General features: G+C 40.8%; 2 protein-coding genes across 3 annotated transcripts in view; one reads left to right on the top strand and one right to left on the bottom strand.

The window, feature by feature from the left end:
- Nucleotides 1–14,961, top strand: part of LOC309496979 (protein NLRC3-like) — a gene marked incomplete at its 3' end in the record, with an annotated part of 43,586 nt that extends 28,625 nt beyond the window's left edge. For both annotated transcript variants that reach the window (XM_082167185.1, XM_082167184.1), the window contains 2 exons: nt 619–665; nt 13,729–14,961. In XM_082167185.1, the coding sequence (XP_082023311.1) occupies nt 619–665; nt 13,729–14,252 (571 nt within the window). The remainder of the gene's footprint in view (nt 1–618; nt 666–13,728) is intronic.
- Nucleotides 2,905–18,512, bottom strand: part of LOC309497034 (uncharacterized protein) — a 221,368-nt gene continuing 205,760 nt past the window's right edge. Inside the window, exon 2 of the mRNA XM_082167294.1 lies at nt 2,905–5,909. Within this exon, the coding sequence (XP_082023420.1) occupies nt 4,771–5,691 (921 nt within the window). The 5' untranslated portion in view covers nt 5,692–5,909 and the 3' untranslated portion in view covers nt 2,905–4,770. The remainder of the gene's footprint in view (nt 5,910–18,512) is intronic.

The raw sequence follows: 18,512 nt of genomic DNA, 5'->3' as shown, positions 1-18,512 counted from the left end.
AGGCCTCAGCCTCCATCTTCTGTTGTCCAGACTGCAGCCACAACACCTCAGCAGTTTGAGGATGTTTTATTTGTAGTCAGGACATATGAGAGTGTCCTTACTTTAACAGGGAGGAAGATGAAGAGGTGGTGGAGGAGGAGGAGGAGGAGGTGGAGGAGGAGGAGGAGGTGGAGGAGGTGGAGGATGAAGATGAAATCAAGAAATGCCCAATACATGGCTGGTTTTTGTGCATGTCAGCAAGTCATTGATTTTTCATTGATTGATTTTTTTTTTAGTTCATTCCTATATTTCCCCAGTCTTTGAAGCATATTAAATCTTTTAGTGATTTTCTTTGTTCATTCATTTAATTTAGATTTTAATTATTAGATTTAATTATTTCTATTTTATTGCCTCCAATTTGAATTATTTTATTTATAAATTTATTTAAACAAAAAAACGTGTAACAAAAAACCAGAGTAACCTTCTCTGTCTTCTTTCTTCTTATATTTTTTGAAAACATAAAAATGCAGAAAATTTTGTGTGATGGGTAGGTTTAGTGTAAGGCGAGAGAATATACAGTTTGTACAGTATAAAACCATTACGTCTATGATTGATTGTGCCATTGTGTGTGTTTTCTAGTGTGGATCATGGAGGAGAGATCAGGATAACAACAGGAGTACGAAAATGTATGTGTACACACACTTGCACACACGCACACACACACACATACACATTTGCACACAAACACACATCTGGTACTGTTCGGTATGTGCTGTATGTTCATGGAAAAAAAGACTACTGTCAAATAAGAAAAAAGAAAATATGAGCAAATAATAAAACTTCTAGTAACAGCACAAATAAATAGAACAGAGTAAGGATACAAATTAAATAAAAAGGTGTTCCCTTTCAGTTCAGTCATGTTCAACATAGTCAGATGTACCATACTGATTGGGATCGCACTTAGTGTATTATAACTTTGAGTATCGATAAAAAGAGTCAATGCACATTGGCGTGCAAGATTTGCATCTCGCGCTCTGCCCCGTAGCGCGGGTATAAACATGGAAGCGGATGCACGCAGGTCTTCATGTCAATGTCTCTGAAGTTGTCTCCGAAGTTGATTCTTTCAACGAGCGAGTGTGTCGGTGCTTCTTCTAGAAGGCTCTTCCGGTGCTGGTGGTTCTACAGCACGAGTGCAGCAGTGATCGTGAGCTTCTTAGCTCTTAACTGCTGTTTTAACAGCATTCTCTTAGTGTTTGTTTTGACAGCTGGTTAGAGGGCGAAGAAGTGAGTGCTTCACTGGTACAGGCTGCACCATCCCCTGTCAGTTTTGCTGCAGTCATTCCCCTGTCAAGTCAAGTCAAGTCAAGTTTATTTGTATAGCGCTTTTCACAATACAGATTGCATCAAAGCAGCTTCACAGTATTAAATTAAAATAATACAACAAAGTTTGTTTCAAGAGGAATTTATTGATTGATAAAATTAAATTAAATATCCCCAAAATATCCCCAACTGAGCAAGCCAAAGGCAACAGTGGCAAGGAACCGAAAAACTCCATCAAGTGACCTAATGGTGTCCTAAAACTCCATCAGGTGACCTAATGGAGAAAAAAAACCTTGGGAGAACCCAGGCTCAGTCGGGGGCCAGTTCTCCTCTGGCATTTATGAGCCAGAGGCCAGATTGTAGTTTGAACTGTAGGATTATATGAATGCCTGGCTGAAGAGATGCGACTTTAATCTAGTTTTAAACTGGGAGAGCGAGTCTGAGCAACGAACAGTATCAGGAAGACTATTCCAGAGTTTTGGAGCCAAATGTGAAAATGCTCTCCCTCCTTTGGTGGTTCTGGATATCCTAGGTATGACCAAAAACCTTGAATTTAGTGATCTTAAAGAGCGCGATGGATTATAGGGTGATAGAAGATCCGTTAAATAGACTGGAGCTAAGCCGTTTAGGGCTTTATAAGTCAGTAGCAATATAGACTGGAGCTAAGCCGTTTAGGGCTTTATAAGTCAGTAGCAATATCTTATAATTAATACAGAGCTTTATAGGTAACCAATGCAATGATGATAAAATCGGTGATATATGATCATATTTTCTTGATCTCGTAAGAACTCTAGCGGCGGCATTTTGGACTAACTGTAGCTTGTTTATTGAGGATGCAGGACAACCAGCTAATAAAGCATTACAGTAATCCAGTCTCGAGGTCATGAATGCATGAACTAACTTTTCTGCATCAGAAACTGATAGCATATTACGTAGCTTAGCAATGTTTCTAAGGTGGAAAAAGGCTGTTTTTGTAACATATGAAATATGATTTTCAAAAGACAGGTTGTAATCGAGTATAACACCCAGGTCTTTTACTGTAGAGGATAAAGTAACAGGACATCCTATGATGTTAAAGTTGTATTGTGCGAGGTTTTGTGGGCGTTTTTTTGAACCGATAAGTATTACCTCTGTCTTGTCTGGATTTAATAAAAGAAAATTACGCGTCATCCAATCTTTTATATCTTTAACACACTCTGTCAATTTGGAAAATTTAGCGTTTTCATCCGGCCGTGATGAAATATATATTTGAGTGTCATCAGCATAACAATGGAAACTAATTCCATGTTTCCTTATAATATTTCCAAGTGGCATCATATATATTGAGAATAACAGAGGGCCTAATACAGATCCCTGCGGCACTCCATAGTTTACTGGAGTTATGATCGATTTTTCTCCATTTAAATAGACAAAATGGTAGCGGTCAGATAGGTATGATTTGAACCAGCTTAGTGCTTGTCCTTGAACACCAGTATAATTTTGTAGTCGATCTAAGAGTAATGTATGATCTATAGTATCGAACGCAGCACTAAGATCAAGTAAAACTAGTATTGAGATACAGCCTTGGTCAGAAGCTAAAAGTAAATCATTTGTGATTATAATGAGCGCAGTTTCAGTGCTATGATGCGGTCTGAATCCAGACTGAAACTTTTCATAGATATCATTTTGTTGCAAGAAAGAGCCCAGTTGAGCGGACACCACTTTTTCTAATATTTTAGACATAAATGGAAGATTTGAAATGGGTCTATAATTTGCTAGGTTATTATGATCTAATTGTGGTTTCTTAATGAGAGGTTTTATAACTGCCAGTTTAAATGTTCTTGGAACATGACCTAAAGATAAAGACGAGTTAATAATATTGAGGAGAGGCTCTTCCACTACAGGTAACACTTCTTTCAGTAGTTTAGTTGGTATAGGGTCTAATAAACATGTTGTTGTTTTAGATGAAGTGATAAGTTTATTTAACTCTTTTTGTTCTATAGTTGTAAAGCACTGTAATTGTTCTTGCGGAGTGATAATTGAAGCTGAATTATAAGGCGCGATTGAAGATTGAACGTTTACAATTGTGGTTCTGATGCTTTCTATTTTCTCAGTGAAGAAGTTCATGAAATCATTACTACTGAACTGTAACGGGATATTTTGTTCGGGTGACGTCTGTTTATTTGTTAGTCTAGCCACGGTGTTAAATAAAAACCTTGGATTGTTTTGGTTGTTTTCTATTAGTTTGCGGAGATGCTCAGCCCTGGCCGCTTTAAGGGACTTTTTATAACGTGACATACTGTCTTTCCACGCGATTCTAAAGACCTCTAAATTAGTTTGTTTCCATTTACGCTCTAAAATACGGGTTTCTCTCTTTAAAACATGCGTAGTATTGTTATACCATGGTGCTTTATTTTTCTCTCTGACCTTTTTTAATTTAATAGGTGCAACCACATCCAATGTTCTAGAGAGAATGGTGCTCATAGTGCTAGTTAGTTCTTCTAGTTCATCTGTTTGTTTGGGTTCAGGCAGCAGCTGAGACAGATTAGATAAGCAATTTGAGAAATTATCTATGGTGGATGGGAGGATTGTTCTGCCTGGTTGATAACGCGACGCCGCATGACATATTACAGCAGTACGTAATATGCAAGTTACCATGTAGTGATCAGTGACTTCATCACTTTGTGGAATGATATCTATATCGGTTGGATCGGTTCCATGTGATATAATTAAATCGTGTGTATGATTAAGACGATGTGTTGGTCCGGTGACGTTTTGCTTGACCCCAAATGAATTTAATAAATCTGTAAACGCAGCTCCTAACGCATCATTTGGATTATCTACGTGTATGTTAAAATCTCCAACAATTAATGCTTTATCGACATTGACTAATAGGTCTGAGAGAAAATTTGCAAACTCTTTTAGGAAATCAGCGTAAGGCCCTGGCGGTCTATATACGGTAGCCAAGGCTAGAGATAATAGGGATGTTTTTCTAACATCTAAGAGCGTAACATTTAGTACAAGTACTTCAAATGAAATAAACTTATAACCCGTTTTCTGAGTAACATTGAGAATATCTTTATAAATGGTTGCAACACCTCCGCCACGACCAATCAGACGGGGCTCATGCTTATAACAGTATCCAGGAGGAGTAGACTCATTAATACCTAAATAATCATTTGGTTTAAGCCAGGTTTCAGTAAGGCAAAGTACATCGAAGCTATTATCTGTGACTATTTCATTTACAATAACTGCCTTAGGTGTGAGTGATCTAATGTTTAGAAGACCTAGCTTTAGAAATAGTTTTTGTTTACTAATAGCAACATTTTCTGTTTTAATAACAATTAGATTTTTCCTAGATCCTGCAGTAGATTTATTATTTGATCTCACTAAACGCGGAATAGACACGGTTTCTATGCAATGTTCTACACTAGTATTTATATCAGTTAAATTGGTGCAGCAGAGACTATGATTTGGACTTTTGGTTACTAGTCAAAGGGTATTTAACATTTTGGAGATGTTATCTGACAGAAGATCCGCTCCGAATCTGCTTCGGTGTAAGCCATCAGCACGGAAAAGCCTAGGACGCTCCCAAAACAGATTCCAATTATTTACAAAGAGCAGTTTCTGCTCATTGCACCATGACATTAACCATTCATTTAGCGCAAATAATCTGCTGAACTTTTCATGCCCTAGTCGGTACGTGGGAAGCGGTCCTGACACAATGATCGTTGTTTCAGGCGATGTGCTGCGTACCGTATCGATTAGATTCCTGAAGTCTTTCTTCAGAATCTCCGTCTGGCGCAGCCTGATGTCGTTCACTCCCGCGTGCAGGACCACAGTTCCGACGCGTTCGTCACCGTTCAGGATCTCGGGAACGCGAGCAGCGATTTCAGAAACACGAGCACCAGGAAAGCAGTGACTGTGCACCTTACTTTTACCTAACGTAGCGTGTACGTGCCGAACGATGGAATCGCCGATGATCACAGCATCGCGTTCTGTTTCGCGTAGAGGGGAGAAGCGGTTTTGTGTAGATAACTCGAAAACCGGGAGGGTCGGAGAAAGTCTTGGTCTAAACCTGACTCGCGTCTTCCGCTGCGGAACCACCCAGGCTTCGTGGTGGCGTGTTGGAGCCGGAGTGAACGAGACCATGGCTGATTGCGACCGATGCTGAGGAACGCACGGAGTAGACGCGGTCGGAGTCAGCGGGTTAGTAATGTTAAACACTGATTTGTGTGCATCGGCGCGTGATGTTTCAAGAGCCAAACACCGGTCTCTCAGCTCGGCCTGTCTCAATAAAAGGTCGTGGATCTGTTTCTCAACAGCTTCCAGCTCAGACTGCAGTGCGTGCAGCTCAAATGTGTCCTCACCTGCACCAAGAGGTAGACTACTTACATCTGATATATTTGCCATTTTAACAGATGGACAGTGAGTTAGCAACGAAGCTACCAGTGATGCTATCAATATTAATACTAATTTATGACTGAAGTCTTGGATATAATCAGTTTATTTTTTTTATAATTTTTTTTAGTGGTAGGGGTGTAGAGTAGACGCACGATAGGCGAAAAAAAAATGTTTGTTTGTAAGTGAGTGTGGAGAAGACGCGTTCAGCCGTGATCCACGGACGTAACCTTTAACCCTCTGGAGTCTGAGCGTTTTTTTGGGCCCTGGGGGTGTTCTGACATGCCCTGACATTTGTGCTTTTTTCAGTTGCTTATAAACATATTAATGGCAAAGGTGTAAATTCACTCTATATAGCACAAACAGGACTACAATAATATGTGAGCCACATGTATGTACATGTTTTCATTTTTGAGAGAATAATGTTTATGCGTGGTTATCGAAAAAACTAAAAATTAAAATTTTTGAAATAAGACCACAAAACACATACTAAATATGTGGCAATAAGACTTTTGACTTATGGATGTCGTCGCCTATAGTTTTTTCTTCAAAATTATGTGAAAATAGTCTTGCTTTATCGTTCACATAAAACCATACATTGATTTAAATTGATGTAAAACAGGTTTTGCTTGGAAAGCCAATATGCGAGGGGGCGTGAACGAGGAGTGGTTTACACCTTAGAATACACCCACTCTGCATAATGATGAGCCATTCACTCAGGTGTGACACTGACTGAGCCACAATGAAAGGACAAAAGAAATATTTAGAAGAAGACTTATATTGACCATTTAAGATTTTGCTTACATCTATCTTGTAAATATGTTTTGCTATTTTATTAAAATGGTTACAATTACAACAATAATTACAATTTCAACAATATTTCAAGTGTACTCTTTCTTTGTAAAAAAAAAAATGATTATAGGCCCTACATTTTATCTATGTATTCATTAGTTTGAATATAACCAACATTGGAACAGCTAACATCTTAGTTGATGACTTTATTTTTGACAAAAATCGTATTTTATATATAGAAATGGCTAAACAAAAGCTTATTTGATGTGGCAGTATATTCTACAGTAAAAACTGTACCCAAATCTACTAAACAAAATGTTGTCTTTCATATTTCGTCTGACTGTAACGTTGTTTTCATGAAATATTAGGGCATATTGTTAATTTGCAGTTTAATACGTTGCTTATACAAATAGCCTACATTTTATTTCAACATTCAGTCGATGTTTACTTATCTCAGTATAGCAATACAGTTTGCTAAAACATCATCATTCATTCACACACGCGATTTAAATTGAAACTGTCTTTGCCAGCTGTGGTAAACAGCGCGCATCTCTGCCGTTTATCCATTCATAAACAGAAACCCACGTGAAGAAATTCACGTGAGAAGGAAAAAACTTACTTGTATTCCTCAGCTCGCTCCTCGATATACCCGCACTTCTGAGGGACATTTTCGATTAGTATTATTCCTCACAGCGCTGCAAGACGGTGTAAACAATGATCTAAATAAACGTGTGTGTTTTCTCGAGCTGATGGGGGCGTTCACAGGATTGCCTCAGCCATTTGCGTTTGAATAGCGCGCGCTCTCCGTGGGCGGGGCCGATTATAACGTAATGAGATGAGATGAGCTCGACTGGAATCGCTCTCTTTTAATACAGATTTCACAAGATGAGAATAATTGTTTTTTTATATAAATGACTTCATTTAAAAGAAGAGAATTCAAGCTTCATGCCTGTCTGTCTGTATGTCTGTTTGACTGAGTATTCGCTGAGTTATTGTTAATTTTCGGACGCGTTTCAGAATGGACTTCACTGGCAGAGAGAAGGCAGAACTCGCTTCGTGTTTATTTTTCTTTATTTGGCAAAAAGCACAACACTTTGTTTTTATTGTGAGTATACACAAAAATAATACACATTTAACAGAATCGATTGATGTATGAAACTCCTATGGAAAATCAAAGTCAACAGAGTATTTATGAGTTTCTTTTACACTAATAAAAAAAAAGCGAGCTGGTATCGCCGGCGATACAGCCGACCTCAGGGGGTTAAGAGTATGCAGCGTTGGATCACTAATAGGCTTGAGACGCGTCTGCTCAACAGTCCGCGTTGTAACTATGAGGTTTTTTTGTTTTTTTAGTGGTAGGGGTGTAGAGTAGATGCACGATAGGCGAAAAAAATTTTTTGTTTGTAAGTGAGTGTGGAGAAGACGCGTTCAGCCGTGATCCACGGACATAACCTTTAAGAGTATGCAGCGTTAGATCACTAATAGGCTTGAGACGCGTCTGCTCAACAGTACGCGTTGTAACTATGAGGTTTGAGCAGTAGTGCTTCTCAGTGAGGAAAAGTAGAAAATGTTCGTTCTAAGCGAGTTTAAAGAGAAAAATCAAGAATTATTTAAATCAAATCGATAGAGCTCCAAAAACAACAACGCATTCAGACGCGATGCATGATAATAACAGGACAAGACATTACTCACCGTGTTTGTTGAGTGTTTCTTACTCACCTGAGCTTTTATGAACTCAAAGGCGCGAGCGCGCGAGAGAAAATAAATAAATAAAAATAGCTGAGCGCACGGGTGGCGCGTTAACAGGCTAGCGAATTACTGGCGTGTTGTGCTAGTAGTAACGGAAGCTAGCGATGTCAGGTTAATCTGAGATGTTGGGTAAGCTGTATTTAGTAGTAGTATAAACAACTAGAAATTGTAGTAAATGATGGTTCAAAACAAGGAAATACGAGGCTAAGACGGAGCTTACAGCACCGAAGCAAACACACTCACAGCAGGCAGCGAGGCAGACAGGAGCATTCCCCTGTGTGCTCCGGCACTGGTGAGAGTCCTATTTCCTGAAAGAGCAACACGGGTGTGTCTATGTCTTTTTCACAATGCCATTCCACCCGTACGTTTATGGATTTGGTCATTCGCTGTCCCCAGCTGACGGTCACAATAGATGTATCTTGTGTTTGGGCATTCGGCACGCTGAAGCAGCTTTTGTGGATGGTTCATGTTCTCATTGCGGGGATCTCGGTGTTGAGATCGAGACTCTCCTTCATCCTTGAAGCTGGAGTCCCCATTCCCATGCCCCGCTCTTCTGGCCCACCCCAGAAAAGAGCTACTGTGCCGTGTTGGATGGGTGATCTGAGGATCACAGTGAGGGCTTCCCCTCCCGATAACCAGTCCCCGTGGGCCTTTCACTCCTCTGTCATACCGCAGCCGGAGCTCCCTACTGAACGTGCTGGTCCCTCTAGTGGACCAACCAGACGTTTCGTTCATGTCTCCTCCTGAGGACAGGATGTGGATCACTGCATCGGATGGGGAGCTGGACTCTGGAGATGACGACTTGGCTGTGCTACCTCGTTCTGGGAGAGTAAATGCTGAAGAGTATATCCAGAAATGTCAGCTATGCTGAAATGGGCCACCAAGACGGTCGGGCTCCGAACCGTTTCGGATGGATGATTGGTTTCTCGGGGCGAGCTGTGCTGGTCCTCAGCCCGCCACCCCAGTACCATTCTTTCCCGAAGTGCAAGAGGAGATTACTAGGTCATGGACAGCACCTTTTTCTGCCAGAAACCGCTTTAGCACCTCCTCCCCTCTCACTAATCTTGACCGAGGAACGGCGAAGGGTTACGAGGCTATCACTCAAGTTGAGCCGTCTGTCATGAAGCATCTGTGTCCGGCGACCGCTATTTCCTGGAAGGGTGATCCTCGTCTCCCCTCTAAGGCCTGTAAGTTCTTATCCGTCCTCACGGGCAAGGCTAAGCCCGTGGGTAAGCCGCTTCCTTCCAGCATGCCATGGTGTTGCTGCAGGTCCACTAGGCCAAAGCACTCATGGACATGCATGAGGGTAGTCCAGACCGTGAGCTCATGGGTGAGCTCTGCACTGCAACCGACCCTGAAAGTTGCGGCTTGTGCGGTCAGTCTGGCGATGTCCACTTAGGTGGTCCAGGAGCGCAATCTCTGGCTCAACCTGGCCGATATGAGGGAGAACGACAAGTCTCGGTTCCTGGACTCCCCCATTTCCCAGGTTGGGAACTTAATGCCTTAATTAAAAAAAATCCAACCTTTAAGGATACCAATTTTCTTTGTGAATGAATAATGTATCATAAATAAATAAATGTGCTTCCTTAAAATACAGGGTGCATAAGTTTGGACACCCCTATGTTAAATTCCCATAGAGCCAGGCAGATTTTTATTTTTAAAGGCCAGTTACTTCATGGAGCCAGGATACTATGAATCCTGATAAAGTTCCCTTGGCCTTTGGAATTAAAATAGCCCCACATCATCACATAGCCTTCACCATACCTAGAGATTGGCATGAAGTACTTTCCATAAGATCATCTCTCAATGCAAATCAAACTAGCTATTAGGCTAACTGAAATAAAACCATGCCAATCTCTAGGTATGGTGAAGGGTATGTGATAATGTGGGGCTATTTTAATTCCAAAGGCCAAGGGAACTTTATCAGGATGCATAGTATCCTGGATCCATGAAGTAACTGGCCTTTAATAATAATAGTCTGCCTGCCTCTATGGGAATTTAACATAGGGGTGTCCAAACTTATGCACCCTGTATTTTAAGGAAGAATATTTATTTATTTACGATACATTATTCATTCACAAAGAAAATTGGTGTCCTTAAAGGTTGGATTTTTCCAAATTTTTTTAAATTAAGGCATTAAGTTCAGTTTCCAAAAGATGATTTTTTATTCCTCTTTTTAGTCAACTTTAGTATGGGTGTCTAAACTTATGCATAGCACTGTAAGATTCAGTTTGGCTCCACCCAAGTTTAGCGGCGTTCGTTACACTTCGGTGCTCAGCGAATGTGCCCCTGTCTTGCGCGCAGAGATCGCAGTCCTACTGGCGAAGGATGTGATAGAGGCGGCAGAGTCCTGCACGGGTCCGATTTTGTAAACCTGCACCCGCCCGTACCCGCAGTGCTTCAAACCGCATCCGACCCGTTATCCGTCAACAGCACTAATTAAAATCCGCACCCGACCCGACCCGCTTAAAATAGAACCAACACCCAACCCGCACCCGAAATAAAATCAGTTTAGCCAATCACATTATAGACACAATTACAAAAATGTTTATTGCCAGGTCATACAGGACAATTAACACAAGGACAACTTCAGCCGATACATGAAGAACTAACATTACCACAAAACTGAGTAGCCTAACAGACGCGGCTACAACACTATATCTGCCACGCAATTTCGTCTAGCCTACATCTGACAATTTTGGGTTCAAACACGCCCTGCACACCACACATACTAAACAGTGTTAAATTTGAAAAATACTGTTCGATAGAACTGCTTGCTTTGTTACCACAGTTATCTGCGTGCTTCCTCGGCGATGAAGTTCCACATTTGCGGCTATCCAACACGAAAATGCATGCAGCAAAGCCTTTCACAATATTGTTTTCTTCAGATAAATCCAAATTTCTCCCACACACTGGACTTGCCTATTGATGACGTATTGTCGACAACTTTACAATCTCCACTAGCTATTATTTTCTTCAACTCCTCAGCATCCATCTCGACGACTGCAAGCAGATCGCGCGCGCGGTTATGAGGAATTTTTCAAAGTGAAAGTAGCCTAGGTAACGTTATAGATCCTGTGAGGGCGTGGCGCGTGGGCACAAATAAACTGATGTGGATTTTAAATTATTTTATCAACTTGAAATACAGGAATATTTTTGTAGATGTGTTCCTAAAAATATGCATATATTTTTACGTTTGCATGTGATTGTTTTAAACCCGTGTTTAGACCCGTGTTTCCCCCGTGTCCGACCCGACCCGCACCCGTATCCGACACAGTTGGATATTTTCCACCCGTTTGAGCAAAATTTGCGCGGGTACCCGAACCCGTGCAGGACTCTAAGAGGCGGTCCCTCCAGCCAATATGAAGTCCATTCTACAGCCTGTACTTCATTGTACTCAAGAAAGGCGGTGGGTTATGGCCAATCTTGGACCTGCAAGTCTTGAAACGGTCCCTTTACAAGCTTCCGTTCAAGATGCTAATGCAGAAACGCATTTTCGAATGCATCCGTCCCTGAGATTGGTTTGCAGCGATCGACCTGATGGACGCATAATTTCATGTCTCCATCCTCCCGCGACACAGGCCATTCCTGCGCTTTACGTTCAAGGGTCGAGCATTTCAGTACAAAATCCAACCATAAGCGCAGGACCTATTGCACCGCGTCTTTACGAAGGTCGCGGAGGTGTCCATTGCTACCATGAGAGAGCGTGGTGTTCGTATCCTCAACTATCTCGCCGACTGGCTGATACAAGCTCAGTCTCGGGAGCAGTTGTGCGAGCACAGGGACTTGCTGCTCCAGCATATCAGTCAGTTGGGTCTTCGGGTCAATGTCCAGACCTCTGGAAACTCCATGTCTGGTCCCTGGAAGGTACGCAGATGTTCTAGGTGATCTACAACAAGCTGTCGTAGACACCATCACTTCTGCGAGAGCACCCTCTACGAGGCATGCTTACGTCCTGAAGTGGAACCTGTTCGTTGAGTGGTGTTCTTCTCACTGATAAGGCCCCGAAGATGTTTGATCGGTACTGTGCTTTCCTTCCTGCAAGATGGGTTGGAGCGAGCGGTGTCTCCCTCCACCCTCAAAGTGTATGTTGCCTCTATTGCCGCACATCATGATGCAATTGATGGGAGATCCGTGGGGAAGCACGACCCAATCATCCATGGGGAAGAACGACAAAATATTCAGTCAAGAGCAGTGAGTATCTTTTGTTGTTTGACATCAGGTTTTTTATTTTTTTTATTTTTTTATCGCTAGGACACATTTCTCAAAAACTTGGTTCTCCTGACCAACTTTCAGCTTCACAGCAGTTATTTTCACAATCAAAATGCACTAAAACTACCAAAACAATTCATGTCTCAAATCAACTTATTCTTCCAGAACACACTTTATTACTCATAAAACAACAACCTAAAAACTAAAAAAAAGGAGCATTATACGTATTCTTTTATAAAATATATTTACAATACAAGGGCAGTTTGTTACCTTATTCATGTTTACAAATGCAGTACAACATTATTCCTATGTTTTCTCCTTTTGTGTAGAAGGTAATGAAACTGAAAGATGAATATCTGTGTAGGTGTTCAGCTGCATTTAATAGCTTTCATAGTATATGATTTTTAGATTCAGAATATATTCAATACGGCATTACTGTAGAAATGATAAATGATTCTCAGTTTAGCTCACATAGACTGATGCTGTGATCACTGTGTGAAGAGTTTTGAAAAAGTGACCTTAGTATTGAAAAATATGACCTAGTGAAAAAAAACCCATTAAAAACACAGACAGCCGGAATATTAGGCTGCTGTCACTTTAAGGCATAACACACAGATCTAGTACAATGATTCTGTTACACATGCGTGTCTTTCTCATCTGTTTATTGCTAGGATACTTGATAAGAGGGGCATTTTTACGTTGTGTGAATTTGTCCTTTCAAGCGCAAGACTTTAAAGAGAGCTCAGTATTTAGGCGCTGTTTGAGATGTGCAAGTCTCTTTAACGTATTGCGCTTAAATGTTTAAATTGGCAAGGCTTAAATAATAAATGACTGCTCATAGTAGAGCATTTTGACACTTGCATTTAACAATTTACAGAGTGACTTTTTTTTTCCATGTTTTTGATCATCGCTGTTGTAATGTATTGGGAAGCCAGAATGATAATCCATTGACTGACACATACTCTGTATGTCTGTTTTACGTCTTGTTATTCTCAACAAACCATATCATAGATGAGTTGTCATATGTGAGATGAACAGCAATGCTAGGACCGCGGGTGGAGAACTGTACGATTTTTTTTTTTTTTACAGAGAACCCCTATTGCACAGACCAGTTGACTAGTCGACTTTAATGTTCTACCATGATGCTCTAAGTCGCTGATCATGTGAACAAAATGGCCACCTTGCAGAAGACTTTCAGACTGTTTTGACTTAGTGTGCTTTATATTTTCTAAATGCTACATTAAAAGATCAGGCAGATTCATAATTCCTGATTCTAATGTGTTTTCTCTCCATCAGATTTCCATCAGCTCACTCTGGATCTGGACACAGCACATAAATGCCTCCATCTATCTGAGAAGAACAGAGTGATTACTGGCACTGTCACAGATCACTCGTATCCTGATCATCCAGACAGATTTGATTATTATGAGCAGGTGTTGTGTAGTGAGAGTGTGTGTGGACGCTGTTACTGGGAGATTGAGAGGAGTGGGATTGATGATGTGTGTATATCAGTGTCATATAAGAGCATCAGCAGGAAGGGACGGGGTTTTAAGTGTCGGTTTGGATATAATGATCAGTCCTGGAGTTTGTCAATTTCTCTCTTCGGTTACTCATTCATACACAATGACATTAAGACTGAACTCCCTGTAAAGCCCATCAGTCGTAGAATAGGAGTGTATGTGGATTACAGTGCAGGAACTCTGTCCTTCTACAGCGTCGACAGAGACACAATGAGCCTCATACACACAGTCCAGACCACATTCACTCAGCCGCTCTATCCTGGGTTTTATGTTTATTCTGGATCAGTGAAACTGTGTTGATGAATGAGAATATACTTTGAGAGATTGTTGGAAAGGCCGAATCACGTGCACATCCGCTACTTTCTGCCAGTCATCATCAGCGAGAGTGACTCAGCGGAAAGTGTAAGCGGGACTGTGTGTGCAAAGTGTACGTCAATAAACAAATGTAAGTTGACTTTTTACCAAGTTAATGATAAATGCTGGTTAAGGAGTTTGTAAAGCCATGATACAATGTCATCCTTTCATTAAGTGATGAGTATTTAACAGTGATGAAGCAGTCTATCGCGTGCTGTCGAGTGCACGTGAATGTGCCGATTATATTCAATTTGACGTGCATGTATGTATGTGTGATCCTCATATTAACAGCTGAAAAACTTGCTATGAACGCAATGTTTCTGATTATGTGCTGTTCATTTAAATCACTTCATAATTATAATGTTTTGATGAATGTTTGGATGTTTTACCATTTCTGACCACTGGGTGGCGGTGTTGCATAATTTAGTTGCTTGTATATTGATTTCATTTTATTCTAGAATTGAACTTTATTTGAGAGATTTGTAGCTTTATGGAAATTATGTTTGTGTAATAATACTCAAGACATTTGTTAATATATATCTTTATTCCTTTCCCTTTGTAGACCACACACATCTAAACACACTATTAAGCTGTAAAACCTGTGTACTGCTGTGTTGTGTACAGCCAAAGATTGTCAGCAATAAACCTCCTTTGCCTGGAACTGATCAAATCCAGTGTTTTCTGATCGACACCCCATTGAGGAAAGCTAGATATAAACCATCACCTATTACAGTCCAACCTTTTCAGGCCTATTATTGAACAGAGAATCTACCCATAATAATAATTTGAGCTGCTTGATAAATCAGTGACTGTCACAGACTGGCTTGACTAGATAATTAAAGATAATCAGCAGGAAGATAAACATCAGGGATAAACCCTAGCATGAAATGTAGATAAATTCCCTGCTTCATGCCATGCGGGAGTCAAACATGTTCGGCGGATGCGCGAAAGTTAGTTCGGCAGCTTTTCTGTAAAGTTATACAGAATCTCCTGGCTTTTGTTTATGCCTTAAAAGTCTGTTTTTCTTAGTGTGGTGTTGTTGTGCGTTCACACCTCAGGAGGTAACAATATTTATCACCTTTGTAAATATGTTTCATGTAAAGAGTGCAAAGCAGTGCTAAAGCAGCACACACACTTTGTAACCTGACACTGCTACACATTAGTATAATTAAAATGAATAATGGTAGTTAATAGTCTCTTATTGGCCTGTTTAGCCAATCATAGAACAAACAAAACAAACCCTGACAACTGATAAAAGAACATTATACACTTGATAATCTTATTTGAAAGATATCTTTCAAGAATCTTATATATATATATATATAAAATTAACCACTAAAATGAAAAAGACTTTGACTTTGATATCAACATTAGCTTTAGCATTAGCTAACATTAGCAACATTAGCTATCAACATTAGCTTTTGATCTGTGTGGTTCACATGGTAGCGGACCCCGTCCTAATATTGGCCTAATATTGGCCCCAATATTGGAGTTTATGAAGTTTACTGTATTTCACACAAAGATGAAGTGTCCATTTTCACTCCAGAAAATCACTGTAGGAGCTGAATAAAACTAAGTAGAAGTTAAAGTCTCATCCATAAACTCTCTCTCTGTTGCATTATCATCAACATACACAGTGAATTACACAGAAACACTTGTTAGAGCTAACAGCAGACCGTATGCTTTTTCAGGCGATGCTTAAAGGAGTAGTTCACTTTCAAATGTAAATTAACCCATGATTTACTCACCCTGAAGTCATCCTAGGAGTAAATGACATTCTTCTTTCAGACTAATACAATCAGAGTTATCTAAAAAAATATTTCCTGGCTCTTCCAAGTTTTATAATGGCAGTGGATTCCAACCAACAGATTGAAGCTCAAAAACGTGCATCCATCCGTCATAAACCAACTCCACACGGCTCCGGTAATAAAGGCCTTCTGAAGCAAAACACAGCTAATAAACTACATTTGGCCTTCTGAAGCTAATACACTGGTAAACACTATATATTTGTAAAACAACCTTGATGAACTGTAATAAAGTGTGTGCTCTCCCTTTCATTACAGCCTGTGTTATGGATCAACTGGTCATTTCACCTGACTTTCCAGATGCTAGACGGCGACGGATTCGTCTATAGGTGCATAGGTGTCTTGTTATTTATGAATATTAGACCACTTTGATATCACTGTTTCTGTTCCTGCATATGCTGATGCTGTTTAGAGAAAGTTTTGCCCACATTAACATGGGAGATTCATTTCAATAGATGAATAATCTGGTCTGCACGTTTCAGTCAAATAGTGAATTAAGTATTTTCTATGCAACACTATTCAATTCAATTCAATTCAATTCAAATTTATTTGTTTAGCGCTTTTCACAATACATATTGTCTCAAACCAGCTTTACAGAAAGTGCATTTCAGAAATGTACATAGAAAAATACAGTTAGTTAATCATGTATTACAGGTGTCGAGTCGTCTCTTCACAGGCGTGGAGTCGTCTCCTCACAGGCGTCAAGTCGTCTCTTCACAGGCGTGGAGTCGTCTCTTCACAAGCGTCGAGTCGTCTCTTCACAAGCGTCGAGTCGTCTCTTCACAGGCGTCGAGTCATCTCCTCACAGGCGTCGAGTCGTCTCTTCACAGGCGTGGAGTCGTCTCTTCACAAGCGTCGAGTCGTCTCTTCACAGGCGTGGAGTCGTCTCTTCACAAGCGTCGAGTCGTCTCTTCAAAGGCGTCGAGTCGTCTCTTCACAAGCGTCGAGTCGTCTCTTCACAAGCGTCGAGTCGTCTCTTCACAGGCGTCGAGTCATCTCCTCACAGGCGTCGAGTCGTCTCTTCACAGGCGTGGAGTCGTCTCTTCACAAGCGTCGAGTCGTCTCTTCAAAGGCGTCGAGTCGTCTCTTCACAAGCGTGGAGTCGTCTCTTCACAGGCGTCGAGTCGTCTCTTCACAAGCGTCGAGTCGTCTCTTCAAAGGCGTCGAGTCGTCTCTTCACAAGCGTGGAGTCGTCTCTTCACAGGCGTGGAGTCGTCTCTTCACAGGCGTGGAGTCGTCTCTTCACAAGCGTCGAGTCGTCTCTTCAAAGGCGTCGAGTCGTCTCTTCACAAGCGTCGAGTCGTCTCTTCAAAGGCGTCGAGTCGTCTCTTCACAAGCGTGGAGTCGTCTCTTCACAGGCGTCGAGTCGTCTCTTCACAGGCGTCGAGTCATCTCCTCACAGGTGTCGAGTCGTCTCTTCACAGGCGTGGAGTCGTCTCCTCACAGGCGTCAAGTCGTCTCTTCACAGGCGTGGAGTCGTCTCTTCACGGGTGTTGGGGCATCTGAAGTTTCCATGAGAGGCTGGATACAAACTGGAGCTGACAAACTCTATTTACCTTGGGACTAGCGTCCCGAGATAACGACAGAAAAGCAGATGGGAAATAATTTGCGTAGCTGCTGTTCATAATATTAATGCATTCGATCTGATTCAACTGTAGTATAAAAGGTAAGTATTATGTGAATGCTTGGCTAAAGAGATGCGTCTTTAATCTAGTTTTAAACTGGGACAGCGAATCTGAGCCTCAAACAATATCAGGAAGGCCATTCCAGAGTTTAGTGCAACACTAGTGCATCATAGGCAGAAATGTGTTTGCCGTGTACTGTCACTAATCTCAAACAACACATTAACATGACTAGTTCAAATTAGCCAGTAGCTAAAGCAAACACAGATTGCAATGTTCTTTACTTTCATTAACAAGTCTTATTAATTAATGTATATTGTTTATAATAATGTTTTTCTGATTACATTTTAGATAAAGCGTATAAATATAGGTTGGTTTGAGGGTTTTGACTCTGCGGATTGCTTGATCTGCATCCGAGTATCCGAGACTGTCTGACTGTAACCTACAGTGTGCATCTCTATCCTCTGCCCTGGATGTAAAGTAATGATGCCTATAGGGAACTGAAAGTGAGTTATGTACTCACTAATATTTGCATTGTTAGTATTTGCTACCGTTTTAAAAGTTTATATCAGTTTGATCGGCTCTGAATGACTGTGAAAGGATTGTTCTATCCTCATGTTTTTGTTCCACCTGAATGAATCATGATTTAGGTGGGCCCTGATAAAATTCATCTTGGAAGAGGATAAATGTTTGTTCTTTGTAATGGTGAAATGGACTACTTCGACAACTATTTCCATGTTCTACTTAGAACAACTAATTTGTTTCCAGTTATAGCAATG

This window comes from Leuciscus leuciscus (assembly GCF_965113295.1).
Source record: "Leuciscus leuciscus genome assembly, chromosome: 4".
Classification (NCBI taxonomy): Eukaryota; Metazoa; Chordata; class Actinopteri; order Cypriniformes; family Leuciscidae; genus Leuciscus; species Leuciscus leuciscus.
The sequence above is the reverse complement of the archived record's forward strand: the minus strand, read 5'-3'. Positions and strand labels throughout refer to the sequence as shown.